The following is a 26,855-nucleotide window of genomic DNA, read 5'->3' on the forward strand; positions in this document are numbered from 1 at the left end:
ATCCATGCCTCAGTTTCCCCTCTACACCACCGCCTCCTCCAGCCGCTCCCCCGCCTCCAGCCGCCCCCACCCCAACCTTCTCAGGTCCAAACTCTTATAACCCCCCTGCACCAGCAGCTCCCCCAGCGCCCTCCCCGCTGCCGGCGCGTGTTGCAGCCCGTGCCCGCTGAACCCCGCCAGGATGAACAAATTCTCAACTTTGGGGTGGGGGCCCACCACCCCGTTTTGATCAAAAGTATTAAAATCGTAATAACCCCCCCAGGATCCCCCCCGGCGCAGCGACGCGAACGCTGGGACCCTCTGCGCCAACAGCGGCCACACGCGGTCCTGGAAAAACTCATAATCCACGGACAAATCGCTCGGATCCGGCTCGTCTTCCTGCCCCAAAATTCAACAGTTCAGAACTTCAACATTTCAAAACTCTAAATTTTCATTCCCCAAAGTTTCCAAAATTCTAAAGTTTCCAAAATTCTGAAGTTTCCAAAATTCTAGTGTTAAAATTTCGCATTTGATTTCAATTTCCCAGGGCTCACCTCGGGGGGGCTCATGCCCCCCAAGTAGTTGCCGGCGATGCCGTCGCGGCGGAAATAGGCACCGGTCGTATCGATGAGGAAAGGGCAGGAAAATCCGGGGCCGTCGGGGCAGTGCCAAGAGAAAATGTACCTGGACTCCCCCCACCCCCAAAACCAAGTTAAGGGGGGGGAATAAATAAATAGGGTGTGGGGGTTAGTAAAGACCAAGGGGTTCACCCCTTATCCTCAAAAAAAAGGACCAAAGGCTTTACCCCACCCAGAGGATGGAAGGATTGTGGGTACCAGGGTGTCCCCACCCAAAAAACCCCACCATGAGGTGACATCAGGATGTCATTCCCCACCCCCCAAATCACCTTTTTCGGGGCTGGATGGGGAGGGGGGGCCCTGGGAGCCCCCCCATGCGCAGCAGCTCCCCGGCCCACGCGCCGGCCGCATTCACCACAATGGCACAAGCCACGGGCTGGTACTCCCGGCTGTCCCGCATGTGGATCTGTGGGGGGGGACAGAGCAAATTGGGGGGGGCGGGTCACACACCCCCATGGGGACCCGCACCAGCGGGGGGAAAACGCACTCACGTGGACGTATTTGATGCGCGTGGTGTCGCCGTCCCGCGGCGAGGTGACAAAACCTGCCGTATTGTTACTATTATAACGTTTATTGGTTTTAATTTTCTTGAGGGGAGGGGTCATTGCGTGTCGCGTGTCGTGTGTCCCCCCCCCCAAAATTTCTCACCTCGCACCTCCCCGGTGCAGCTGAGCACCCCCAGGGACACAGCTTTGCGGCGGAATGCGCTGAGGAGGGTCCAGGGGTCAAACCAGCCTTCGTCTTCCAAACCTGGGGGGGGAAAACACTTGGGGGGGCGGGGGGCCCAATGCAGCAGGACCCCCCCCCCTCCTCCCCCCAAATGAAGTTCTAAATTTCAGGGGGCTGGACCTCCTTTCCTAAATAAAGTGAGGATGGGGATGAGGGGAAGTTTTGGGGGGAATTTTTGTGCGTTTTTTTTTTGGGGGCGGGGGTCCTTATGTGTGTTTCCGCCCCCTCCCCCCCCCCATACCATAGGAGGCCACGGCCACGTCCTGCGTGTCCATCCAGGGGAATCGCTCCTTCAGCTGGGTGGGGGACAGCAGGGCCACCTGTACCCCCTCATCCCTGGGGACAGCAAAAGGGGGATTAAAATGTGTCCGCCCCCCCCACTCAAAAACCAAAATGTCAGGGGGGGTTGTTGTGTGTCCCCAACCTTTGGAGCTGGACGGTGGCTTCGAGCTTCTCAGCACCATCCGGAGAGGCGAGGAACAGGTACCCCGAGGGCTGGAACTGGATGTCGATGGGGGGTTCGTTGGGGACCCCCAGGTGCTCCTAGAAGTGGGAGTGGGGGCTAAAATAAAGGGGGCTGGACCCCCCCCAAAATTAAACATCAACCCCCCAAGAAAATTAACCCGACGTACATTGATGTTGCGCAGAAATTTAGCAGAAAATCGTGACATTTGGATGTTTTCCGGGAGGGAAAACTGCTGCCGGATTCCCCCCGCTGCCAGGACGGTGGAAGCCTGGGAATACTGGAGACCACCCCCCCCCCCCGAATTAGAGCGTTAATTAAAGGGGGGGGGGGTTTCCCAAGGTTGTGACCCCCAGGGGGGTGGTGGGGTGGGTCTCACCGTGGGGTCCCGCTCCACCAGCAGCACCCTCATGCCGTGCTGCCGCCCCTCCAGCGCCTTCAGCCAAAACGCGGTGGCCCAGCCCAGGACCCCCCCGCCGACCACCACCACGTCGGCTTCTTCGGGGATGGGGGGACGTTGCAGGGGGGTCCCCGAAGGGTTCCAACCCCCCTCTCCGCCTCGTAATGGCGGGAGTTGGGATTTCAGGGTCCGGCCCATGTGGCCCAGGGTCTGGCCAAGGTCTGGGGGGGATGTTGGGGGGGTGACAAGGTTGGGGGGGCATAGATGGACAACCCCCTAAGAACACTCTGGGACCCCCCAGGACTCCCCCAGGGACACCCCCCAGGACACCCCAGAACTCTCTGGGACCCCCCAGGACCACCCCCAGGACCCTCAGCATCCCACCCAGGGATTCCCCGTGACCCCCCAGAATCCCTCCCAGTCCCTCCTGAACCCCGCCTAGTCCCCTGGGACCGCCACCCTAAAGTCCCCCCTGAACCCCCCCTACTCCCCTCTGGCCCTCCCCATACCCCCCCCCCCCCCAATTTCCCTGAGTCCCCTGCATCCCCCCAAGCCCCTTCGGGACTCCCCCATCCCCTCCTTCCTCCCCACCCCCCCAAACGCCATTGACCCCCCATCCCCTCCTTCCTCCGCCCCCTAACCCCATTGACCCCCCATTCCCCTCGGGACCCCCCCAATCCCCACTGACCGCCCCTGGTGCCCATGACCCTCACCCCCCGGCTCTCACCGCGGAAGAAGTCGGAGCGCAGCGGGGCCGCGGTGCGCAGGAGGCGGCCCGGAGCATGTCCCGGGACCGGGACACCCCCCGGACACCTTGCGGACCTTCCTGGGATCCCCCCCGGGGGCTCCCCCCGGCTCGGAGGGCGAAAAGCGCGCCCCCAGCGCAGCATGACGGCTGGCCCCGCCCCCCAGAAAGACACGCCCCTAAACTCACGCCAATAACGCTAAACCACGCCCCAAACCACACCACCTTCACCACGCCCCTTCACACGGCCCGTCCCGCCATTGGCCTGCCGCCCTCCCGCCCTTTCCCGTCCTTCCAGCCAATGGGAAAGGCGGCGGAAGCGGCGGAAGCGGAAGTGCGGCGGGCAGTGCGACGTGTGCGGGGAGCCGGGGCCGGCACCGCCGCCGCCATGCTCGACTTTTTCACCATCTTCAGCAAAGGCGGGCTCGTCCTCTGGTGCTTCCAGGGGGTGCGGGGCCCCGCCGCGGCCGCCACCGCCCCCGTTAATGCGCTCATCCGCTCCGTGCTGCTGCAGGTCCGCGCCGGGCTCGCCGGGCCGCCCGGGAGGGGGAGGCGGTTCCGCCGAACCATCGGCCTGAGGCGGGGGGGAGACGCGGCCGGGACCAACTCCTTGGGGTGGGGGGGGCCCACGGGATCACCCGCCATGGGGGGAAGGGTTGGGAAACACGGGCAGGACCATTTACCTTGGCTGGGGAGGGTAACTGATCCATTTTGAGGGGGTGGGAGGCGATATTGCCAGGACCATTTATGTGGGGAGGGGCAAATGACCCATTTTGGGGAGAGGGGAGACATGGGCAGGACCATTTACCTTGGCTGGGGAGGGTAACTGATCCATTTTGAGGGGGTGGGAGGCGATATTGCCAGGACCATTTATGTGGGGAGGGGCAAATGACCCATTTTGGGGAGAGGGGAGACATGGGCAGGACCATTTACCTTGGCTGGGGAGGGTAACTGATCCATTTTGGGGGGGAGGGGGGAGAGGAGATATGGGCAGGACCATTTATGGGGGGGGGGCACATGACCCATTTTGGGGAGGGGGGGAGACATGGGCAGGACCATTTAGCTGTGGGAGGGAGGGAAACTGACCCATTTTGGGGAAAGGCAGGGACACGGGTGAGACCATTTATGTAGGTGAGCGGGGTGCAAATGACCCATTTTGGGGAGCAAAGATGGGACCCCCAACCCCTGGGGTTGGGTTGGATGATTTTTTAGGGGGTGACAGTGACAATGGGGGGAGTCTCCTCGTTGCCGACCCCCCTTTTTTAATGGCTTTCCCCCCCATCCTCCCCAGGAGCGCGGTGGCAGCAACTCCTTCACCCATGAAGCCCTCATGCTCAAGTATAAACTGGACAACCAGTTCGAACTGGTGTTTGTGGTAAGCGACTCCTCCCAAACCCCCCCAAAAAGGGGTATCTAGGTGTGGTTTGCGTGGAAAAATCCATTTAGTAGCTTCCCCAAGGCGTGAGATTTTTATTAATCATCTGCGATAGGATTAAAACTCATTAAACCTCAAGCAGAAGCTGTGCAGGCTGAGACATCCTAATAAAACTTATTTCACTTTGACCCAAACCTATTGAAAAAAAGCCCAGAAATGTGTCATTTTCATGGCTTTATACAATATTTTAACACTTTCCCTCTTCAGCGTCCCCGATCTCTCAATCCGCACAAATTTTGTTCTGTACCTAAAAATCAGCCGAAGGTTTTGTGGCTTTTTGCTTTGTGGTTTTGTTGTTGTGAAACCATCAAATAATTTTCTTGGTGGTGCCGTTTAATCTGTGTCATATTTTTTTCCTTCTATTACTAAAAAATTGGGGCGTCAGAGTAAAGAACGTAGCGTGAAACCTGCTGAAATTAAAGAATTTTGGCTCAATGGTGATATTTTCACTTCCTTTGATTAAATTACCTGATTTATTTTAATTTTACAGGTGGGCTTTCAGAAGATCCTGACGCTCACCTACGTCGACAAGTTGATAGACGACGTCCACAAGGAATTCCGAGACAAATATCGCAATGAATTCCAGCAAAAAGGCACCTTGGCCCTTCTAAATGGCACTTTTGATTTTAAAGACGACTTCACGCGCCTCCTCCGGTAGCGGAAATTGCTTTTTTAATTTCATTTCTAATTGGGGATGGGTGGGGAGAGGTGAAATTGGGGCTAACGAGCCGCCTCGCCGCAGGGAGGCCGAGGAGAGCAGCAAAACCCGCGCTCCTGTGGCCATGAAGACGTTTGAACAGTCACTCAAATCCCAGAAGACCATCAAGTGTATGATTGAAACACGAGGGGAGAAGCCAAAGGAAAAAGTCAAACCTAAAAAGAACAAAGGTTCTAAAAAAGAAGGTCAGCTGGCGGGGGTGAGATTGGGATGAGGGGGGATAAATGTTTGGATTTTGGGGTGGTTTTGTGAGGCACAAACGCTGCTCTGAGTTTCTCTTGGGATTTTATTCCATCAGCAACAGAAGTTGCGGTGCCGGGGAAAGCACCAGCGGGTGAGAAGCAGCTCCCGGGTGCCGGGGACAGGGAGGAGCTGAGCAAGGATGAAATCCTGCAGAAAAACCGGGAAGAGTTCTTCAAGAGACACATGAAAGCCGGAGAGAGAGCCAGGTGAGCCCAGGGAGTTAGGCCTGGCTTTGCTGGGCCTGGTTTCCCCAAGAGTGGGGCCTGGTTTGAGGTAAAACCAGTCAGATACAGGGTCAAAATTCAGATCAATTAATTCTGGAGAAAGAATCACTCAGGTTTAGCCTTAAGTTTGGCTTTTTTGGTTAATCCGGGCTTTTAATTTTTGCACTTGCTAAGGAAACAATTGCTGCTGCTTCCCTGACTGAATCAGGCTTAATTTCGTTGGTTTTGGATAAGCCAGGTATTTAATTTTCACACATTTTAAGGAAATTATAACTGCCGCTTCCCTGACTATATCAGCCAGGTTTAGCCTTAATTTCGGCCTTTTGGTTAATCCAGCCTTGTAATTTTCACACCTTTTAAGGAAACGGTTGCTGCTGCTTCCCTGATTGAACCAGGCTTAATTTTTGTGGTTTTGGGTAACCAGGCATTTAGTTTTCACCCTTTCTAAGGAAACGATTGCTGTTGCTTCCCTGACTGAACAAAATGGGGTTTTTTTTGCTCTTGTTTCCAGCAAATCTCCAAAGCCGGAGGCGCAGAAGGAGAAGGGGAAGAAGCCCCGAGTGTGGGACTTGGGGAACTCCAACGCCAAAGTCCTCGATTACAGCAACTCCGCGACTAACGGCAGCGCTGAGCCTGGTCCCGTGGAGGAATTTGACCCCGATACGGTAAGAAAACACAATTTGGGGCGTTGTGTTTGTGCTAAAAGATCATTTTGGGGATCAGCCGAGTGTCTGCGGTTGGCTGAGAAAGTTCTAAAAAATGCCAATTTGCAGCACTCAGCTGCTCCTTAAAGCATAAGTTTTTGCAAAAATAGGATATTTTCTAGATGGGGTCAACCCCCTGTGGCAAAGATTTCTGCGATAACTCCTGATGAGGGTGAGTGGTGCATTTTTCTCCTTTCACAGGCCCTGGGGGATCGAAACCGGGAGCCCGGCCGCCTGTACGACCTGGAGTACGAGAGCGATGATGAAACTGAAGAGGAGAAAATTGTTCCGAACCCTTCGAAAACCAGGTGAGAGGCTCCCGTAATGTGTCTTCCAGTCTGACCGCTAACGTGACTGGGGACAAATTGGCGTGTTTGTCACCTGCACGGTGGCTTTTTCTCACGGGTTTTATGTGATTTGGTCCTCAAACTTCATGTTTTTTCTGCAGCGCGAAGAAAGGCGGCTTGGGGGGAATGTTTGGGATGCTGAAAGGGCTGGTGGGTTCCAAGAGCTTGACCAGGGAGGACATGGACCCCGTGCTGGAGAAGATGAAGGATCATTTGATCGGTACGTGTGCGGGTGGGACAACGGTCTCGTTTTGCGGGGATCCCAACATCGCTGACTTTCCTTTCTCTACCTCAAAGCGAAAAACGTGGCGGCCGAGATCGCGGTGCAGCTCTGTGAGTCGGTCGCGAAGAAACTGGAAGGGAAAGTGATGGGAACGTTCACCAGTAAGTCCCCGCGCTCCTGGTTTTGAGGTTCGGGAGTGTCCCCGAGGTGTGACACGTTATTTTTTCGTCCCCAGCGGTGACGTCGACGGTGAAGCAGGCGCTGCAGGAGGCCCTGGTGCAGATCCTGCAGCCCCAGCGCCGTGTGGATGTCCTGCGCGACGTCCTGGACGCCCAGCGGCAGCGCCGGCCTTACGTGGTGACGTTCTGTGGCGTCAACGGTGTCGGCAAGTCCACCAACCTGGCCAAGGTGGGACACGGGCCTCTCGGGGAGCGGGGGGACAATTCTTCTCCCTCTTGTGACACCTTAGCAAGTAGCATCTTATTTTAATCATCTGCAATAGGATTAAAAGGTGTTAAACCTCAAATAGAAACTGTACAGGTTCCTACGTCCTGATAAAACCTTTTTACTTTGACTATTTAAAAAAAGCCAGAAATGTGCCATCTCCATTATTTAACAATCTATTAACTGCCCCCAGATCTCGTTCTGGCTGATCGAGAACGGTTTCAGCGTCCTGATCGCCGCCTGCGACACGTTCCGGGCGGGCGCGGTGGAGCAGCTGCGCACCCACACGCGCCGGCTCAACGCGCTGCACCCCCCGGAGAGCCACGGCGGGAGGACCATGGTGCAGCTCTACGAGAAAGGCTACGGCAAAGACGCCGCCGGCATCGCCATGGAGGCCATTTCCTACGGTATTTTGGGGAGAAACGGCAGTGGGAAACGGTGTTTTGGGGAGAAAATAGTGTTTGATGGTGTCTTTTTGCCCGGCCAGCGCGGAATCAGGGTTTCGACGTGGTGCTGGTGGACACGGCGGGCCGCATGCAGGACAACGCGCCCTTGATGACGGCGTTGGCCAAACTCATCGCCGTCAACGCACCCGACTTGGTGCTGTTTGTTGGGGAAGCGCTGGTGGGCAATGAGGCCGTGGATCAGCTGGTGGGTGCCCAAGTTTGAGCAAAAACCTCAAATTTTATCCGTTTTCGTGGAGATTTGGCCACCAAAAATACATTTTTTCGTCTCTTCTCGCTTCTTCTAGGTCAAGTTCAACAAAGCCTTGGCTGATCACTCCATGGCGCAGACACCGCGGCTCATTGATGGGATTGTCCTCACCAAGTTCGACACCATTGACGACAAGGTAAGGACGTCGCCCAGACACCTCTGAGCTCGTTATTTCGCGGCCTAATGATGCTCGTTATCCCTTGGCAGGTGGGCGCTGCCATCTCCATGACCTACATCACGAGCAAACCCATCGTTTTCGTCGGCACCGGGCAGACGTACTGCGACCTGCGCAGCCTTAACGCCAAGGCCGTGGTCGCCGCGCTCATGAAGGCCTAAAAAAAGAAACACAATTTAAAAAACCACCAAATTTCTCTTCGCAGATGTCCGAGAAGAAAATGCTTTAGTCTTTCCCCTGTAGTGCTGAACAAATGAAGGGATATGGGCGCAAGGGGTGGGGTTTTTTTTTGGATAAAAACCCCTTTTATCCAGCAAAAAAACCCTTTCCCCGGGTTCCTTTGTTGTGTTTTAAGTGACACAGGCTCCCTCGCGGGGAAGCTGAGGCCGGAGCTTTGTATTGTTCGTGCTTTTGGGGAGTTTAAAGGCTTTTTTTTTGACCTGCTTTGGGTTTTTAGACCAATTTAGGGAGGAGATGAGCGACTTTTTGCTGTTACTGTGGCAGCTCCACCGAAGCTGATAAACCAAAAAGAACAACAGGGCTGGGCTGGAGATGGGAAAACGCTCAAGTTGCCTTAAACGTCTCCCCGGTTTGTCGTCACCGGGACGCTGGAGTGCGGTACCTGGACACCGGGAGCGGAAGATCTTGGTCCGATAGTGCTAATTGTGTCTCCTTGGTGGTGTTTGCTAGGGAAAAAAGGCAAAAAATGCATTAATTTTGGAAGATAGCGGTGGCTGCTTGCTGCTTTCCCGCCCCCTCGAGTGCCTCTTGCTCCCGGTCTACGCGGAATAATACAAACCTCTTCCGACGATGTCTTGTAGCTCTTGTATCGCAGGTGTGCTCTAGTGCAATAAATCGAATGCTGTCTGCTAAAGAGACATAATTTATATATATATATATATATATAAAAAAAGAAATAAACTTCAAGATTTTGTTCTCCGTGTAGAAAATTTGCCTCCGGGCGGGTGTGAGGTGCAAATTACGCGCCAGCCAAAAACTTGAAGTGAATGGGGTTTTAATAGAAGCTTCAATGTACAAAATACAGTAGAAAGACTAGAAAACTAGAGCTTTCAGTTAAAAAAGAAAAAAAAATTCAAGTTTTATGCTTTTAATGGGAAGTACAGAATATAAAAGCACTAAGTATGAAATTAGAGGAGCCTGTACTCCCCCAGCACACGCAAACATGATTAAAAAGACAATCGCAATGTTAAATGTCCGTTTTGTGCCTCTTCCCCTAGACCAGGCTTAAACCGCGCAGGCCTCTGGCTTAGGCCTGTCCTAGGGAGTCGCTGGCTGCATCTCAGGTCCCGGTGTTCAAGCGCTGCGTCCTGCAGGAAGGAAAAGGCTCCGCAAAGCCCGAGCGGCTGCAAAATGGCTGGATAAAAAGGGGTTGGGATGAATTTTACCTTTGATTTGGGCAGCAGCAGAGCCGTTGAGCTGTTGTCCCTCCTTAGGCTGGCCTAGGAGAGAGCAGAGAGTGCGGCTGGGTGGAAAATCAACCCTGCGCCAACAGCCACGTTCTCCCAGGTGGGTTTTACCCTTGGAACGCACGCTGGCTGGCAAACCTGCTTCTTTTACCTCATTTTTATGATTTTAGTGCGATTTTACATTAAAGCTTTTGGTTTTCCAAATAAACGAGGCGGACATACCTGGTGGTCCGCGCGTGGCTATCTCGCCCGCCAGCCTCTCAAAATACTCAGGCAAATCGGCGTATTCGTCTCCGTAGGAAATAACTTTAATCCCTTTGTCCAGCATGTTCTCGCGCAGCTTTTTAAACTCGTCCACGTCCCCCCTGCGCACCAGCATGAAATGCTCCAGGTCGGATTTGTGCTTCACCGCCTCTAGAAACAGCGCCTGGAACGTGGTGTCGTCCACAGTCCAACCGCAGCCCAAGAACAGGAAGGATTTATTCTCGTACAGCTTCTGAATCGCCCGCTTTAAAAAAGGGAAAGAGCTCCTTAATCACGGCAAAGCTTATATTTTGCCTAGAGAATCGAATCGCCCCTCCTTGGCCACTTCATGAAATTAGAGTCACGCTTAAACTCGGCTTAGTCTACACCCGCTTAAGGAGGCAGCAGGAGATGTAAAGACGCGCTGTATAGAAGAGAAGAGGGAGGTCTCACCATCACCTCGGTGTTGCGCAGCACGTTCTGGTAGCCGGCTGGGTGCAGGACGATGCCGCCGGGGTTGGTGTAAACGCCGTGGATGTGCAGGACGCTCAGTTTCCTCTTCTCTTGTGCCCACTCCAGCACCTGCGCCAAATGAACAACCAAAACCACCTCAAATTAAAACATTCCACGGCGGCGTTTGGGTCAACGACAAATCAGCACACCAGACTCGGTGGAAAAAGGAGGAAAACTCTCTAAATTTAATCTTGACACATTTCTCAAGCTTAAAAAGGTTTATTTCTTGGCCCCTCGAGGCTCTGAGAAGCTCCAAGGGAGCTCAACCTTTTCTTCTAAAAGCCACAGTTTGCTCTCTGTTTCCTCCTGCGGCCCTCAGCTCGTTTAAGCTTGCAATAATTAAAATGCTTATTTGTAAGGCTCTAAATACTTAGATTGAGGTCGCGCAGGAAACACGAAGCGCAGAAGTGAGTCGGAATGCCCAGAGACCACAAATCGCGTGTGTTTAATGAGTGAAGATAAGGATGGGATGCTCTCCGCTGGTAAAACGCGCGACGGGAAGATGGCAAGTCTGTCTTGCGGCAATTAAATCACAACAAACAGCTCTGATTTTAAAAAATCATCATATTTCACCTTCTTTTCATCAGTCAGGTCAAGAGACTCCAGGTGCTTGCCCTGGTGCGCTGCGTACAGCTCCAGCAGGTTGTCGAAGTTGGTTGTTAACACCAGAGCCCCGTTTTCCATCAGATCCAGCACGGACTGAAGCAGCTGCTTCCCGGAATCTTCCATTTTCGATTCCAGGTCGTCAAACACCTCATACAAACAGTCTTTGAAAAAGGTGGAGCGAACGTTGCTCGTGCGCTGAGGAGGGGAGAGATTCAGATCAGAGTCGGCGGCTTTTTCATCAAGTTTTGTGGCAAACTTGATGAAAAACTACGCAAATATTTCTCAAAGACAGAGCAAGTTTTGGAGATTGGGGCACACTGGAGAACCAAATTTGGCTCTTTTTGAAAACTTGGAGGCACGGACTGAATATTTCCAGGCGAACAACCATGAACTCACCGGCGACAGCTTCTGGATAAGGTCATGGGCGACGTGCACCAAGTTCTTGTCTTCATGGAGACACTTTTGGAAGCATTTGCTCTCTTCGTCCTCCAGCAGATCGAAGTCGACGGCGGCGTCCAGGAGCGCCTGGATCAAACCCTTCCACGATTTCAATGCTGGGACGTGGGGAGCAACCGCGGCGCTGATCCCTGTCCCGATCACCAAGACGAGTTCTTGGGGCTTCTTAGTTTTGAGGCTTGGCAAGAGCTTCCTGCAAGGCCAAGTTTTGGAAGCCCAGATACAAAGAATTTTGTGAAAAAGAGGGGTTTTTTATATTTGAAAGCAACACCGCGCAGATGGAGTTTTGCTGTCCCTGTGTGCAAAAAAAGACAAGTTAACCCTTTTTTTAAGGTCCTCGCTGTGATAAATGGGTTTAAATTTGGGACTGCAGGCTTCGCACGCAAAGAATCCATTCATATTTGTGCTAATGAGCTTGTATAAAAACACAACCAGGGACTGAAATCCAAAATGAGAACTTATAAATAAATCAGATTAGTGGGAGATGACTTGCTAGGTGAATTAGTGGCTTGTTTGTAATGACGGTGCCTTAATTTCTGAGCCCAGCCTGGAGGGGATGAAGCGTCAATACGGCCCAAATTAGCAATTCTCCAAGTTGCTGCTTGAAGAATTATAAAAAGACCAATTAATTATTATTATCATTACAACCACTTTATTATTAATATTATTATGACCAATTTATTAGTATGGGGAGCCTCCAAAATTGAGATATTTAGCCCTTCCATGCAGAAAATTATTTGCCACAAAACTGCTGTCCAACCATCGCAACCAACGTGACCTTAAGCCTGGGCAGGACCTGAGCTGGGCTTAACACCCACCTAAACCAGGGAGACAGAGCAGTAAAACCCATTGTGCATAACGGTTGCACAAATAAAAGCGTGTTTTGGGTGTTAGAGCCTTTATTCCACGCGGGAAAATACCAATGACAGGGCTTCTCCGTAACGTCTCTCTAAAGAACGACACGGGGTTTACAGAAGCAGCGCTTATTAGGAGAAATTAATTGGAGGATAATTAAATTAACCTGGGCTTTTTTGCAGGCGGCATTCCATCTTCCAGCAGTGATTCTTTCCCCAGGCTGCGCGTAGACGCCATCCAGTTTCTGTAGGAGATAAATCACCACAAGCTAAGTCTGTGTATGTGTATATATATATATATAGTTTATATTATATATATGCAACACAACGTGGAACAGCCCACAGGTTTTTGTCGAGCCAGCTTTTTCACCAGCTTTTATTATCTCGGTGAGGTCACCTTTGGGTTGAAAATGGCGCTTTTCTTTCATTCTGAACTTTGCCCCCGGGACTCTCATCCCCTTCCTTAACTGCTCCACGTAATAAAGGCTTTTTCTTGGCTACAAAAAGCCACCCAGAGAATTTAATTCCCTGGGGATGAGATGATCATCCAGCCCAATGTGACCTTAAAGTGCGCAGAAACCAAAGTTTATGTCCAAAAAACTCTTTCAAGGTTTAAAATATAGGAGATTTGGGGGTAAACATGGTTCTCTCAGAAATAAAAATTAAAAAAGGAAGCAAGTTATATTAGTTTTAGGTTGCGAATTATCAGCTAAGTGTCAAATATCCAACCTGTTTATACATAAAACACCACACGGGCTTGTTCACCTGCTGAGAACTGCTCCCGTTTTGCTTTAAATGGCAGAAAAGGAGCCATCGATTCAATTCTCTAAATGCTCTAAAGCATTAAGGACATTTCAAAAGTAATTTTGAACTGAGGACAAAAATAAATGAGCTTTTGAAATGACAGTTACCAAGAAACAGTTGTCTAGTGTCATGAACTGCAACCTTCATTTCTATTTAATACAGATTGCCAAAATAGAAACAACCTCAGAAATAATATCTAGTTGGTTTATGTCTTTAAAAATGTGCTTATTTCTCTTAATGACAATTATTTTGTATGTAACATAAGGAAGACACGTCGGGCTGCAAAAACACTCAAAATACGAAGTATCGCAGCTAAAACCAAAGGCCAAAATAAAGGATATGCCAAATTCTTGCTGAGGTTCACGCTTGGGTGGATACTTATAATATATATATATATAATATGCAGATAAATCATTCTTAAAAACCCCACAGAACAAGTTATGCTGCTCAGTCAACGTCAGACCTCACCCTGCAGGAACATCCCAGGAAATAAATAAAGAAGAAAGCACAAATTAATTGCTCATCAATTACTTTTAGCTTGGAGCGCTGAGAACAGCCACCAGCGAGGCCGTAATTCACATCTCCCTTTTAAATTAAGTGGTTTTAAGATGCTGGGATAAGACAAATATTATAGTTTAAAATCCACTATGTTTCAGTGAGAAGAATCCAAAAGGACGTTAATGAGCCACCCTGGCCGATTCCCAAGCTTTATCCTTCCATGTGGGAACCGTAATTGGAGCAGGCGACATCAAAATTGTCCTAAAAAGGCCAAAACCTCAGCGATTCAACGGGTGAGGAAACCCAAATGTGGCTCCTGTGCGTGCTGACAGTATGAACACAAGATCCACGAGTTAAAACACATCAGAGGCGTTTTATTTGACGCTGAGGTTCTTCCTGATCTTTGGACTCCCAGCAGCTTCATGAGAAACAAGAAGAAATGATAAAATGAAGCCTGGATATGGGGTCTGTACCCCCACAGACTTGCAGCGGAGCCTCCAGGACTTACCCTTCCCCTCCGCCGTGTCCCCTCTCACGCTAAACCTGAGGGAAAATAAAGAACAGGCTCCTTTTTATGTGGGAAAACGCCCAAGATTTTTTTTTAAGAGGGTGACGGTGCCGAGGGGGCTCACAGAGCCGAGGTGGGACTAGGCCCCCACCGCCCCTCGCCGCCATAACGCGGCCGCCCGCCCGGGCCCCTCGCCCTCCTCGGGCTCACCCCCCACCCCCTCGTCCCTCGGGCAGCCCCACAGAGGGGACGGAGCCCCCGCCGACCACCGCGGCCTTCGCGCCTCCCGGTCATGGCGGCCGCGTCTCGCCGTCGCCATAGCAACCGCCTCCCCCCCTCCCCAGTCCTCCATCGCCATGGCGACGGCGCCCCCGCCCCGCGCCGCACGCACCTGGCGCCCAGCGCGCCCGGCCCCACGAGGAGACGCCCGGCCGCCGCGCCTCGCCCCGCCCCTAGCGCCGGGCGGCGGGATGGGATTGGCTCGCTCCCCTTTCCGCCCCGCCCTCTCATTGGCTGGTTGCGACGAAGAGCGCGCGCGCGGGAGTCCGGCACTATTCTCGCGATGCTTCGCGCTGCTATAAAAGGCAGCGTGCGCATGCGCAGTGCAGTTGCGGCGTCGGCGCGGGGCGGGAGGTTCGTGTGGTGCCGCCTGTCAGGCTGTGCTGTGAGGGGCCCAAAGCCCGGACCGTCCTTTTCGAGGGGCCTCAGGGGCCTTATTTTCTCGAGTTCGTCCCTCGAGCTGCCTCTCTGCTCAGGTTTGTATCTGTGCAGTGGTGTCTCCCAGCCTGTGAGGTGCTAAGAACGGTGCTTGGACTCTGCAACTCCGTGTGGAGGAGGAGAAGCTGTTCTCTGGCTCTCCGGGTATCCGTGTGTCACTTTGTATTGATGGTGGGTGTATTTAGAGACAAATTAGCCCTATTTTGTCCCCTTGCCTTGTACTCAGCCCATTGCCTAATATTCAGAGGCAATCGAATACACCGCAGGCTTGCCCACGATGAGTTTAACTGAAACACTCTCGTGCCGCCGGGGGATTTCAACATGGTGGGTTGCGAATCCAGCTGTGCTTTCTTAATTATCCTCTTCCTTTTAATAACGATTCTTTTGTAGCCAAGGCGGAGGTGGATGCAGCGGGGATGTCGCTCAAGGGGTTTGTGCCTCAGGGTTACGGCAGTTTGGGGGTTTCCAGGTGTATTGAGCTGATTTCCAGGTATATGGAGCTGAGTTTTGGGACAGCGGCAGCGGCAAAATCGTCCATCCCTGGATGAGATTGGGGAGGGGATTAACTGAAGGAGAGTCAGAACACAACAAGCGGTGCTGGACCCCAGGGGGCTCAGCGCTGCTCGATCTTTCGCGCTTTGCGATTTAGGGCTGGATGGTGGCTCCTGCTGGGTGCCTGGAGGAGAAGAAGGTGACTGGGCAGAGCCTCTGGCTTTTCAAACCCGCACACCCAGGCCTGGATTGGAAGCACACACTGGGGTTGTGGTTTGGGATGGGGGGGACTCAAAGTCCCCTGAGACGCCCCAAATCCTCTTGAGACCCTTCCAAATCCCCTTTAGAGTCCCCAAACCTCCTCATGACCCCCCCTAAATCCCCCTGAGGCCCCCTTGAGACCCTCCCAATCTGCTTCAGCCCCCCCAAATCCCCTTGAGACCCCATCAAGAGCCCCCAAACCCGCTCGAGCCCCCTCAAATCTGCTTTAACCCCACAAACTCCTGCAAGAGCCCCCCCCCAAATCCTCCTGAGACCCCCTTGAGAGCCCTCAAGAGCTCTCAAATCTCCTTGAGAGCCCCCAAACCCCCTCAAGACCCCCCCCCCCCAAATCGCCTGAGAGGCCTCCCAACCTCCCTCGTGACTCACCTGGAGCTCACGTCCTGCAGCCTCTGGTCCAAATCCCACGGGGACTCGAGGAGGCAGTGCTGAGCATTGGTGCTGGCAGGGAGGCCGGAGGGTTTGAGGATGAGGAGGGGACAGAAATGATGGCAATTGGTGGCTGCCACCAGCAGTGCCTGGTTGTTGAGCAGCCGGAGGCTTTTCCGAAACCAGTGGATGGAGCTGTGCAGCATGGCTGTGAAAAAATAGGGGAAAAAAAATCACTTTATTTGATAAGTTTAACGCCTAAAATTAGCAGAGATGGACCCGTCGGCGTGTGGTTATAAAACAAGGGAGGGACTCGGGCCCGGGCATGCCGGCAAGGGCCGGGCGTGGTGACGCTGAGCTGGTGACGGCGGATGTAGGAGGGGGGGCCGGCTCGGGAACCGCTCCCGGATGGGGAAGCTGGAAGAATGGCTCAGCTGTGCCGTTCGCCGTGATCACATTAGGCTTCAGAGTGAACGTGCTGCATCTTATCTCTCCTAGGCGCTCCCGGAAGATTTTCCTCCTCGCCGAACCCCAGAGCTGATGTGTCCCGCTGCCCAAATCTTGCACCCTGGGTAGGCATCCCCCAAATTTCCCCTCCCAATTTATCCTGCTCAAGCTTTTTGTTATGACTAAGCGGCGGTGAGCGCGGTTTCTGCGAGTGTGCTGGGGTCTTGCTGGCATTTTGCCACAGGGAAAAGCTTTAGTGTGACTTGGGGGTGGTTTTATTTCAGAAGGTGCCCCTAGAGAAAGGTCCGGGTGCCCCAGAACTGCCAGTCGATCCCCATTTGTCGCCTCCGCAGGATCCTTTCCCCGCCGCCGGGAATGAGGCTCTTTCCCAGCCGTTGGCTTTCGGCTGCAGGTGCGTGTCCTTCCCGGTGAATTTAGGGAAAATTTGCTGAAAATTCCGCTCTTGGGGCAAATGCCCTGGCACTGCATGTCCCTGCGGTGTCACCCGCTAGGGTCCTGGGGTTGAGACCCCCTTGGGGTGGTTCCCACTCTCCTAATGTAATTAATTATCCTTTTTGTTGTGCTGCAGGAGCGGTTTCGTGCCAGCGATTGGCTGCCCATTATGGCTGGTGAGTGGGGGCTCTGACGTTGTGTGTCGGGGGGGACAAACCCTCTGGCTCTCTCCCTTCCCTTGCATCTCCTTTTCTGCCCCCATGTCTCCTTTTTCGCCACCTGCATCCCCATTTCTCCCGTGTCCCCTCCCAAATGTGAGGCTGCCCAGGGGTGTCAGGTGGGTTTTAGGGGCTGGTGTGTCTTTTTGGGGTGACGGTGACATCTGAAGATGTCACACAAACCCCTTGGGGGGACCCCAGGGGGCGTGATGAGCCCACCCAAATCTTACCATGGCCTCTCCAAATCTCACTGCAACCTCTCCAACCCCGCAGGCTGGTTTAGGCGGCTCCTACACAAACCTAAGCCCAGCTCAGCGGAGAGCACCCGCTCTTCTTCATCTCCCCCTTCCTCCTCCTCCTCCCGGAGCCCTGCTTCCTCACCCCGGTCCATCCGTCCATCCCCTGTCCCGGACATCAGTGCAGCGGGCAGCGCGCGCTGGGCCAAGAGCTACGATGTTTGCATCTGTCACAGCGCCGGGGACCTGGAGCTGGTGTTGGAACTCGTGTCCTACCTGGAGGGACAACCCGAAAGCTTCCGCTGCTTCCTCCAGCCGCGTGATGCTGCGCCGGGGAGCGCGGTGGTGACGGAACTGTGCGACGCTGTGCAAAATAGTCACACGTGGGTGATGCTGATCACGCCGGGGTTCCTGGGGGACCCGTGGTGCCGCTACCAGATGCACCAGGCGCTGGCCGAGGCGCCGGCAGCCAACGGCCGCGCCATCCCGGTGCTGAAGGATGTGGATCGGCGGGATTATCCCAAGGAGCTGCGCAACCTCTACTACATCTACATGGCGCTGAAGGAAAGCGGCTTCCAGCGGATCAGGGACACTGTGCTGCGCTGTGAGTGTCCCCAAAAATGTCACACCAGGGCTTGAATTCTATACGTTTATTTAAGTAGTCGGCTTTTGAATTAATTGGTTGCTAATATGGCTTGTTTCTTTCTTCTGCAGACCTCCAGGAGCTGTGCCGGAGCTCCATCAGCAGGATGGAATAGGGTCAGAAGCGGGACGGGGTGTCCCCATGGGTGTGTCAGAGATGTCACCGTCACATCTGGATGTCACCGTGTCATCTGGATGTCACCACGTCCTGACAGACCTCTGGTTCCACTTTGTCCTCGACCTGGGAAGCGAAGACAGAGAGATCACCACACAACGTTTTGCAGACAACAAGGCGGAGGTGCCGTGTCCCGGTGATGGTGTCACCGTCCCGGTGGCCACAACTCCCTGGGTGGGGACAGGGATGTCCCTGCTGCTCCTCACACAACACTAAGCTCCAACATCGGGTGGGTCTGGGGGCTTCAAAGCTTCTTATGGAGGCAAGGAGTAGTCTTGGGGGGGGTCAGACTCCCGCTAAGCTGACATGGCAGTGTCTTTGCACGTGTTTGTTTGGACTAAAAATGCAGAAATTTTACATTTTTGGGTTTATTTTAATCTGTTTTCTGTGGGTCTGGAAGGAACCTGGGGGGTCAGTGACCCCAGATGGTGTGTGGGGTGATCCCTGAGGCGCGTGTCGGATCCGCTTTTGTGTGCGGAGGCAGTTTTTTGGCTTTTTGGGGGGGTTGTCCCCCAAAATTCTGCATTCAAAAGTGACTCGCGGTGGTGGGGACACAGGGCACACGCGGCACCGCCACGCCACAAGGGGGCGCCTCCTTCTCGCGGCGCCGCTCCCTCCTGTGTCGCTCGGCGGCGCCGCGCAGGCGCAGTGCACGTAGGGAGGGGGCGCCATGGCGGAGGGCCCGCGGCCGAAGAAGAGGCGGGAGGAGGAGGAGGATGAAAAATCCGGGGCCGCCCCTCACGACGGGGCCGCCGCCGCCGCTCCATTCCCGCTGGCGGAGCTGCGGCTGCGGCGGGTGCTGCGGGAGTCGGCGCGGGATAAAGCCGTGTTCCTGCACGGGGAGGTACCGGCGGGCACGGGAGAACCGGGTGGGCCCGACGCCATTTTCCACCCCCCCACACACGCTGAGGGAGAGGCCACGCCCCCTGCCAACAGGCCACGCCCCCGGGAGCCACATGGCGCAGCCGGGGGCTCTCCCGGTCCCTCCCCTGTCACCCGTTTGTCACCCACCCAGTTTCCTCCCGGAGAACCCGGCCTAGCGCCTCTTTATCCACCAAAGCGTGACCCCGGAGTCACTTTTCCCGCCCAGCTCTGCCCAAATCTGGCCGGGGGAGCAGGCAGGAGGCGGATGCTCAGAGCCAGAAACTGTATTTTAAGCCTAATTTTATTACTTCTTATTAGTATAACTGATGCTTTTGACCCTGTGAGCGCGTTTTTCGTGCTCGGTGGGTAAATTGGCATTGAATTGCAAGCAAGATGCTAACTCTTTGGCTGAAAATAGGGATGGGCATGTCAATCATGTGCTGTAAAAGGAAATTTGTAATAAATTTTTAAAGTTGTGGCTCCTCCTTCCTGCCCTGAAATGGCTTAAATTTGTACCCTGACCCTCCGACCACCCGGTCAGTGGCTTCTATGTGTCCTCGCATTACCTCCTGAGTACCTGAGGTGACGCTGGTGATGTGGGAGCATCTGGGGAGGTGTAAATGGGCTTGAGATGTCGTCCTCATCCCGTGGTTCCCCCCAAAAACCACCTGTTGGAGCAGATTCCTGCTGCGCCTCCTTTATTTTTGGTGGCTGTGTGGGAGGGGCTTTTGTCCCAAGGAATTAAGGGGCTGTGAGGTGTCTGCTGTGGTTCCTGGGTGAGGTGTCAGCCTTGAATTCTCCATCCAGCGCTGGATTTATGTTTATTGACGGCTTTTTCTGTTCTTATTCCAGGCGACCGGCCCCTCTGGCGAGGGCACAGATGCCGTGATCATCCTGGAAAAGACCCCATTCCAGGAGGAGAAGCTCTCAGACCTGCTGAAGAAACATGTAAAGCTGGAGCTGCAAATGTGCAACGACATTTACAGCACCTACCACCTCTACCCTCCCCCGGAGCTGAGCGGTGAGCGCTTTTTGGTGTCCGAGAAGGGTTGGGGTGCTGGTTGTCACCTTCCTGGGGCTCCAGAGGGGCCAGCGCGGTGACGATGCCTCATTTCACCCCTTTTTGGCCGCTGTTTAACAGCCGTCACTTATTTGCGGTCATCTGTGCTGTGATTTAAAGGGCTTGGGCATCTGAAATATTTCCTTCTGTTTTCTTTTTTCACCAATATCAGTTAATCTCATTAAGATATTATTTGTTCCCGTAAGGTTTACTTTAAAAACTATCTCTGCAGAGCGCACACGTCAGCTTTTTCTCATCCAGGGTGTCATGTTTTGTGGTTGTATTTTTGTTGCCCGATATTACCTGTCAATGATGTACAAGTACCGTGTTTGCCGAAGGGATTTAAACTGTGGTAACCCTAGTGCCTCTCCCTGCTGATGTCATGCATCTGTACGTTCTAAACACAATTAAAAACCACGTGTGACGAGGTTGGAGAACTTCATCCCACGAGACAGGTTCTTGTCACGGTAGAAAAGGTGTCCTGCAATTTGCTCTGTGTTTAAATTCCCTGAGTGCAGCGATTAATTACGCATCGATGTTCTCTAAATGCAATTACGGCCGAACAGGTTGAACGGTCAAAATTAATCAGAGCGACAGCCTGAAGTAAGAAGTCATGTGAATTAAATTTTGAAATTTAGAATTCAAACTCGAACTAAATTTTCGGGATGTTCGATGTGCCTTTGTGTGGCGGGTTTAGTCCGGCCGCGTTTTTTGTTTCACCAAACCTGCTGTGCTTTTGGATCAGTGTTTGTGCTGTTCCCCTTGTAAGTTGAATGCAGAAAAAGCCTCCGACTTCCTTCTGCTGAAGCTTCTTTTGAGATGAATTTTAAAATGGCTGGTAGGCAGCGGGACTGGCTCCTGTGCATCAGGACGGGAAGGAAATTGCCTTTTTTCGAGCTGAATCACAGCTCGAGGAAGGAGCCGACGCGAGGAATGCGCCTCATAAACCTCAAACGAAGGAGGAGAACTTTCGTGTAAGGCTGCAAACGATGTCAGGACTTCTGAGAAATCCCTGGACGTTGAGCGAGTGTGGGCAAAGATTTTCCTGCTTGATTTCAAGGCCCAGATGGTTCAACCTACATTTTCTCCCCATAACCTCCGGCTCCGCGCCCATCTAGCGAGGGGATTTAGCCATTTCCAGCAAAAAGCAGTGGCGGGATGTCATGTTTTGCCACACCGGTGTAATTCTAGGGCTTTTATCAGGAAGCATCTCCCTGCGCCACAGCCTGAAGCTTATTGAAAACATCTCAAAATGAGCAAACTGGGAGATGCTCCAGCTCTGTCTCTTCAAATTGTGGGAGAAATGGGAAAGCGTGGAAGGAAAATATTCAGTCCTGGGGGACATGAGACATAGCTCTGCCTTTTCCAGCCCAAAGATCCGGCTGGTTTTAGGCAGTGTGGAGCTGGGCTGAGGAGGTTGGTTCATCTCCCGGAGAAGAAAACTCTGATTTACACAGAGATAAAAACCACCGCTCTGTTATAACGTGTTTTTTCCTCTCCTCTTGGCAACAGTTTCCTTCAGCCCTTCTTTTCCATACATTCCCCAAACTGAGCTGGTGTTTTGATTTTTGTTTCTTGTGTCATGTTGTTTTTTTGCGCTCATTTAGAGCAGGAGAAGGGAGAAGTTTTGTTGCTGCTCAACCCGAGCTTGTCTTTTGGTTTTCTCTCTTTTGCTGCTTTTTTGAGAAGCTACAGACTTGTCTTTATTTTTTTTAATACTGTTTTTTCTTTGCTGTTACATCACCCTGCTACAAGTGCCAGTTGAGTCCTGGAAAACAACCCTGTTTGAACATGCACACGGTGGGAATCAGCCTTTGCGGTTTTCGTATTTCGCATGACCAATATTTTCCTGTGGATTTCATTAAGCCGGGTTTGGCGGGGATGGAAAGGCAGAGTCTCCCAGCTTGTGCAGCGCCGGCCTTAAAAAAAAACACAACCAGAAAACTTAAATGAAAGCCACGTGGGGTTTTTCTCCTTCCTGCGTTAAGTTTTAGTGCAGCTGGGAAGGCAGCGGCGCTGCCGCTGTGCTGGGAGTTGCGTCAGGCTCTGTATCACACGTTAATTTTGACCAAAAGGGGGATATTTTCGCCCTTTTTCACTGTCGCGGGGCAGACTCGATGCTGCCAAGTCCACGACGTGTGTGTTTGCGTCTTGTCTAACGCCACAGAAATTCCACAGCGAAGAAGCTTTTTAATCTCAAGGATAAACAGGGATTGCTTTTTTTTTTTTTGCTAAATTAAACAGCTGATTGCTCTTTATTTGCTTTCTAGTGCAGGGGGAATCACCCAAACCTCTTCCCTTGGCTCGTTTTGTGCTGTTTTAACCCATTTCTGTGCCGAATCCATCCCTGTGCCCTTGACCTTGAGACTGAAGGACACGGCTTTTGTCCATGGTGATAACTAAGTCAATAATGTTTATTTTCTAGAGATCAAAACCACGGTGGTGTTCCCAGCTACGGAGAAACATATCCAGAAATATCTCCGGCAAGACGTGCACCTCGTCCGTGAAACCTGGGAGGATTATACCCAAATCACGCTGCCTTTTATCCAGTCCCAGAGCTTCAGCGTTCAGGTGCGGTTTTCTTCCAAGATTGGCTTTTTTAGAGCCCAAAGGAACACAAATCTGTAGGAAATGATTCACGGCAGCCCGTGCAGAAGGAGGAATAAAACAAATCCTGGGGTTGCTGAGGCTATCCGTTCAAAATAAACCCCCTAAAATCAGATTTTTGTCCATGGAAACATTCCTGGCGAGCGTCTGCAGCCGGCACAGCCAGTCCTTGACCTCCGTGATTTGTTAATGCTGGTTTTTGTCTTTAACTGCTTTTAAACAAGTGGAAGGGGAAATGTGAAGCGTAACAGAAATATCGGGGGACTACAGAGGCGTCTCTGTTTTCTGCCGGAGGATGCGAAGCGCGGATTCTTTCGGGATAATGGTTTTATTGTGGTGCTTCGCTCTGGACATGCGTTTTCCTCGCTGGAAACGGCGAGAGCCATCAGCTGATGAGCCGCCCGTCGCATGAGGGTTTAAACTTTGGCTTGTCTGAAAAGAGCAGGAATTATAAAATAAAAGCCCAAAAGACAAACTCTGATTTCCTGTGGAGTTTCCTGCCCCGCTTTGCTGCTGGGGTCGCGGAGCACAGCGATCGTGTGCCATGCTTTCCAAAAATCACCGCGAGGGTCTAATCTGCTCTAAGATGCCGTTTCTAGGAGGAAAAAACAGAAATTTAAGCAAAAAATGCAAGATCAATGGAGGAGAGGTTGGTTGGTCCCTAAGGGTTTATTCGGATCAGTGCACAATGATTCTGAGTTTTGATGAGATTAATTAAACACTTGCCAGAGTTCCCCAGTTTGAGTGTCAAGTGAAGTTTCAAAATGGTTTCTGCCTGTTTTCTGCTGCCTTATCTTCTAGAGACCTGACTGGGGGCTCCTTTGCTAGTCCAGCACTTAAGCTCAACTTAAACTTAGAGCATCAAGTGTGTTTTGTTGTGTTTCTATGCTGGGCTAAACTATCTCTTTATTTTTTGTTTTTATATTTTACTAGCAGTGAACACGCACTAATCCATGAGCTTGGGCTTGCTATGCCTGAGGTTTTGTTTTTCTTTTCCTCTGATGGTTTATGAATCATGTCTTTCTCTTTCAGTGGGTGTATAATATCCTGGAGAAGAAAGCCGAGGCCGATCGGATCGTCCATGAAAACCCAGATCCTTGCGACGGCTTCGTTCTAGTTCCAGATTTTAAGTGGAATCAAAACCAGGTTTGTTTGCTCCTCTTGATATTTGAAGAGATGCTGCTTGTGGGATGCTAATCCAGAGGAAACGTCCACTTTGGTGCTGCTAAGAGCACAATAATTACATTTGAGTCCTTCCTGTTCACGCTGTCGTTAAGCAGTGATGTTGCCAGGGCCTAATTGCAGACACCACAAAACAGGTGTGATTTATTAATTAGCTTCACTTTCTCTTCTCTGTATCAGCCCAAATCTTGTCATGATGGGGTTGAACCTGAACCCAGCTGTATATTTGCTCCTGCTGAGCTTAGAAGCAGCTGCTTAATCCCTCATGGGAGTGGCTGCTTGTTGAAATGCCAATTTTGTTAAGCTCGGACTGTTAATCCTAAATTATTTCCTTGGGCTCCCTTTTCTTGAGAGGTTCCTGGACAGGAAGGATCAGCAAAGCCTTGCTGTAAATCCTCGCTCGCTAGAACTGAGCTTTGCGACTTGTGGCAGAATTGCAGGTGAATGGGCTAAAAATTTGGGGTTTTTCCTTGATGTATTTCCCTGTTGTATTCCCATTATGGTCAGGGAGTGTTTAAATTGTAAGATTTCTCTTCTTTTGGGACAAAAACCTGTTTTCAAATATCCAGTTGTGTTTCTCAAAGATCTAAAGAGCATTTATATTTTTAGAAAGCCACTAACTTAGCTGAAGCAGATAGTGATTTTTAGTTTTATTTTAATTTGTTTTGAAGTGTAATTATCCCCAACCCTACAACTTGTTAAACATTGAATTTGGTCAGCGCTTCGGGAGATGCCAAATCTGGCTGCGAGCTGCCGAATCACCTTATTTTACTGCACCGGGGTTGGCCGGCAACCCATTAAACCTCGAAAATCATTATTTATAGAACCGGTGTGACCGGCTCTTTGTGCAGAGGAAACAGAGGAAGCTTTTTGACTCGGGGAAAATCGACTGTAGAAAAGAGCTGACGGATGGATTTGCCTTTAAAGTGGGGGAAATATTTGTCATCTTGCTGTTTATCAGTCGGGGTGAAGCTCATCTCTGTGGCTTATTCTTGCCCAAACCCCAGTTTATCTAAAAATTACACTTCCAGGTGTGGTGCGTTTGTCTTTATTTTGTCCTGGGAGGTTCATACTGGGTTTAACATTTAACAGGCAGCCCAGAAAGCCGCGGTTGGCATCAGATCTAAAGCGTTGATTCCTCCGTCTGCTCTTTTTCTCGTCACTTTTGTCACCGTCCCGTCTCTCTGCAGCTGGACGATCTCTACCTGATCGCCCTCGTTCGCCGCCGAGACCTCAAATCACTTCGGGATCTCACGGGCGAGCACCTCCCGCTGCTCAGGAACATTTCACGAGAAGGCGAGGTAAGCGTGAGGCCGGTCCCGCCTGCTGCGCTTCTCCGAGAGGTGACGATACAGCCTGATCTCTCGTGCCAAATTCAAGGCGTTTCGGGGCTCCTCGTGTCGATAATGTTCTTCCCCTTGATGGTTTTTACCGACCGATGGGTTTTTTCCACCCTCTTTCGGAAATTCGGAAAGTAATCGCGCCGGGGAAAGCAGAGATTAATTAACGAGATAGTCAGGGGATCATATCGCATCGAGTCGCCGCCCGACCCAGCGCGCTGGACTTCACCACCGCCGTTTTTAGCTTTAATTACACTACCCGGTAACAGGATCGCTCTAAGTTGCCGAAGCGATAAGCGCGGAAGGGAAAAAAAACTCGCCGAGGATGCAGAAATTTTCCGTCCGCCGCAAGGTCTGTCCGTCCCTGCGCTTCCCCATGCCCGCCCCGCTTGGTTTTCTCTCTCATGTTTGGTTTCTTCTCTCTTTAGGAGGCCATAACGAAGCGTTTTGGCATCGCCGCCTCCCGTCTGCGCGTGTACCTGCATTACCAACCCTCCTACTATCACCTGCACGTGCATTTCACGGCGCTGGGCTACGAGGCGCCGGGCAGCGGCGTCGAGCGGGCCCATCTCCTGGCCGATGTCATCGACAACCTCGCCGCCGACCCGGCGTTTTACCAAAAACGTGCCTTGACCTTCGCCCTCCGCGCCGACGAGCCGCTCTTCCACAAATTCCGAGAGGCGGGAAGAGCGTGAGCCACCGCGGGTGCTTTTGTATCGATTTTTACTCTTAATAAAACCCCTTCTATTTTCCTTTTTTTTCAAACTTTCGTCGCTTTATTTGTATATTTTTAACTCCGATTTTGTACGCGTGCGGGGGAACCTGTTCCTTGTGCTCAAATCAATTAAAAAATTGATTAACCCCTGTCGTGTTGCGCTTTTTATTACGCGTGGTGAGCGCCTCAATCTTCTTGACCTGAAACTCAGCCTAAATCCAGGACTAGGCTTAAAAAACCCCCACTGTCCTCAGAAAATTCACTTATTTCCTACAAATTTACTCCTAGGCGTAGGATTGTGGCTTTCCCAGGGTTTCTTGCTGCAGATAAGTAGAATTACTAACCCAAATCCTCACAAAGGCCAACGTGACTGCGCCTGCAGCTTGGTTTTTGGCTCATTAGTCAAAGGGGCCTGATTTTTGGCTAATTAGTCATAATTTGGCTTAAACGAGCTCGTTGGAAAGAGCAGCCCCGCCCTACTATGGACTTCTCGAGGTTTTGCAACACGTCCCAGCGCTCTCGTTTCAAAAAAATAAACCCCACATAAATAAAATGTCTCGTTTTTCTGCCCAAGTGGTGGCACGATGGGAAGGTAACGCATCATCTGATTAATAAATATTAATTAATATTCAGGTCAGGCAGTTCTCTGATACCTTCTCGCAGCTGAACACGGCCACCTCTCTGCAAAAAAGGGCTGGTTTTGCAGTAACAAAGCCAAGATGAATCTTTTTAGGGCAATTTTCCCCCTTGTTTCGCAGCAAGATTTGGGAGCTGGAGGTGGTTGGGCACCTCGGAACCTTCCGTGGTCTTCAGATATTTTGGAAAAGAAGAAAAATTGATTAAAAAAACCCCAAATTCTTTCGAAAGGAGACTTTGCGAGGGCTGCGCCAGACGCCGCAGCGGCACAGCTTCCACACGCCAGCTGTCCAAAAAGCCCTTTTCACGTCTTCTAAACCATTATATCGCTTT

The 26,855-nt window shown here is 51.9% G+C and overlaps 5 protein-coding genes across 6 annotated transcripts; 3 read left to right on the forward strand and 2 right to left on the reverse strand.

Moving 5' to 3' along the window:
- Positions 1-21: 21 nt before the first annotated feature.
- Positions 22-3,127, reverse strand: FOXRED1 (FAD dependent oxidoreductase domain containing 1; the record flags this gene model as incomplete). Its single annotated transcript, XM_082070465.1, has 10 exons — positions 2,937-3,127; positions 2,189-2,430; positions 1,979-2,089; positions 1,771-1,889; positions 1,588-1,682; positions 1,266-1,367; positions 1,109-1,161; positions 887-1,023; positions 534-663; positions 22-378 (listed from the first exon to the last, which is right to left on the reverse strand). The coding sequence occupies exons 1-10, from the start codon at positions 3,097-3,099 to the stop codon at positions 22-24; spliced, it is 1,509 nt and encodes a 502-aa protein (XP_081926591.1). The 5' UTR covers positions 3,100-3,127.
- Positions 3,128-3,278: 151 nt separating this feature from the next.
- Positions 3,279-9,118, forward strand: SRPRA (SRP receptor subunit alpha). Its single transcript, XM_082070268.1, has 14 exons — positions 3,279-3,468; positions 4,246-4,329; positions 4,880-5,043; positions 5,132-5,292; positions 5,406-5,556; positions 6,086-6,239; positions 6,480-6,586; positions 6,727-6,845; positions 6,923-7,009; positions 7,084-7,256; positions 7,486-7,699; positions 7,780-7,943; positions 8,044-8,142; positions 8,214-9,118. Exons 1-14 carry the CDS (start codon positions 3,343-3,345, stop codon positions 8,340-8,342), a joined length of 1,932 nt encoding a protein of 643 aa, XP_081926394.1. The 5' UTR covers positions 3,279-3,342; the 3' UTR covers positions 8,343-9,118.
- Positions 9,119-9,179: 61 nt separating this feature from the next.
- Positions 9,180-14,568, reverse strand: FAM118B (family with sequence similarity 118 member B). Its single transcript, XM_082070269.1, has 9 exons — positions 14,482-14,568; positions 14,091-14,125; positions 12,448-12,525; positions 11,367-11,619; positions 10,938-11,165; positions 10,305-10,433; positions 9,831-10,116; positions 9,588-9,641; positions 9,180-9,509 (listed from the first exon to the last, which is right to left on the reverse strand). Exons 3-9 carry the CDS (start codon positions 12,516-12,518, stop codon positions 9,496-9,498), a joined length of 1,035 nt encoding a protein of 344 aa, XP_081926395.1. The 5' UTR covers positions 12,519-12,525; positions 14,091-14,125; positions 14,482-14,568; the 3' UTR covers positions 9,180-9,495.
- Positions 14,563-18,154, forward strand: TIRAP (TIR domain containing adaptor protein). The gene is made up of 5 exons (XM_082070272.1): positions 14,563-14,845; positions 16,446-16,519; positions 16,984-17,023; positions 17,339-17,905; positions 18,016-18,154. The coding sequence occupies exons 1-5, from the start codon at positions 14,653-14,655 to the stop codon at positions 18,057-18,059; spliced, it is 918 nt and encodes a 305-aa protein (XP_081926398.1). The 5' UTR covers positions 14,563-14,652; the 3' UTR covers positions 18,060-18,154.
- Positions 18,155-18,217: 63 nt separating this feature from the next.
- DCPS (decapping enzyme, scavenger) lies at positions 18,218-26,037 on the forward strand. Of its 2 annotated transcripts, none has more exons than XM_082070271.1 (6): positions 18,218-18,347; positions 19,835-20,003; positions 22,468-22,613; positions 23,682-23,795; positions 25,022-25,132; positions 25,600-26,037. In XM_082070271.1, exons 1-6 carry the CDS (start codon positions 18,258-18,260, stop codon positions 25,864-25,866), a joined length of 897 nt encoding a protein of 298 aa, XP_081926397.1. In that variant the 5' UTR covers positions 18,218-18,257; the 3' UTR covers positions 25,867-26,037. The 2 variants fall into 2 exon arrangements, with proteins under 2 accessions (XP_081926397.1, XP_081926396.1); XM_082070270.1 differs by lacking the exon at positions 18,218-18,347 and adding an exon at positions 18,748-18,962.
- Positions 26,038-26,855: the final 818 nt, after the last annotated feature.

Source organism: Streptopelia decaocto, assembly GCF_964273445.1.
Source record: "Streptopelia decaocto genome assembly, chromosome: 21".
NCBI classification, from domain to species: domain Eukaryota; kingdom Metazoa; phylum Chordata; class Aves; order Columbiformes; family Columbidae; genus Streptopelia; species Streptopelia decaocto.

Excerpts from the sequence above, each read along its gene's own strand:
- SRPRA (XM_082070268.1), top strand. The coding sequence starts at position 3,343 with ATGCTCGACTTTTTCACCATCTTCAGCAAAGGCGGGCTCGTCCTCTGG. Across the intron at positions 5,557-6,085 it reads AAAGCCGGAGAGAGAGCCAG|CAAATCTCCAAAGCCGGAGG; the intron begins GTGAGCCCAGGG and ends TCTTGTTTCCAG. Across the intron at positions 8,143-8,213 it reads TCGACACCATTGACGACAAG|GTGGGCGCTGCCATCTCCAT; the intron begins GTAAGGACGTCG and ends ATCCCTTGGCAG.
- FAM118B (XM_082070269.1), bottom strand. The coding sequence starts at position 12,518 with ATGGCGTCTACGCGCAGCCTGGGGAAAGAATCACTGCTGGAAGATGGA. Across the intron at positions 11,166-11,366 it reads TTATCCAGAAGCTGTCGCCG|CGCACGAGCAACGTTCGCTC; the intron begins GTGAGTTCATGG and ends TCCCCTCCTCAG. Across the intron at positions 10,434-10,937 it reads ACCTGACTGATGAAAAGAAG|GTGCTGGAGTGGGCACAAGA; the intron begins GTGAAATATGAT and ends CATTTGGCGCAG.
- TIRAP (XM_082070272.1), top strand. The coding sequence starts at position 14,653 with ATGCTTCGCGCTGCTATAAAAGGCAGCGTGCGCATGCGCAGTGCAGTT. Across the intron at positions 16,520-16,983 it reads GCCCAAATCTTGCACCCTGG|GAGCGGTTTCGTGCCAGCGA; the intron begins GTAGGCATCCCC and ends GTTGTGCTGCAG. Across the intron at positions 17,906-18,015 it reads CAGGGACACTGTGCTGCGCT|ACCTCCAGGAGCTGTGCCGG; the intron begins GTGAGTGTCCCC and ends TTTCTTCTGCAG.
- DCPS (XM_082070270.1), top strand. The coding sequence starts at position 18,789 with ATGGCGGAGGGCCCGCGGCCGAAGAAGAGGCGGGAGGAGGAGGAGGAT. Across the intron at positions 20,004-22,467 it reads CCCTCCCCCGGAGCTGAGCG|AGATCAAAACCACGGTGGTG; the intron begins GTGAGCGCTTTT and ends TTTATTTTCTAG. Across the intron at positions 22,614-23,681 it reads CCCAGAGCTTCAGCGTTCAG|TGGGTGTATAATATCCTGGA; the intron begins GTGCGGTTTTCT and ends TTTCTCTTTCAG.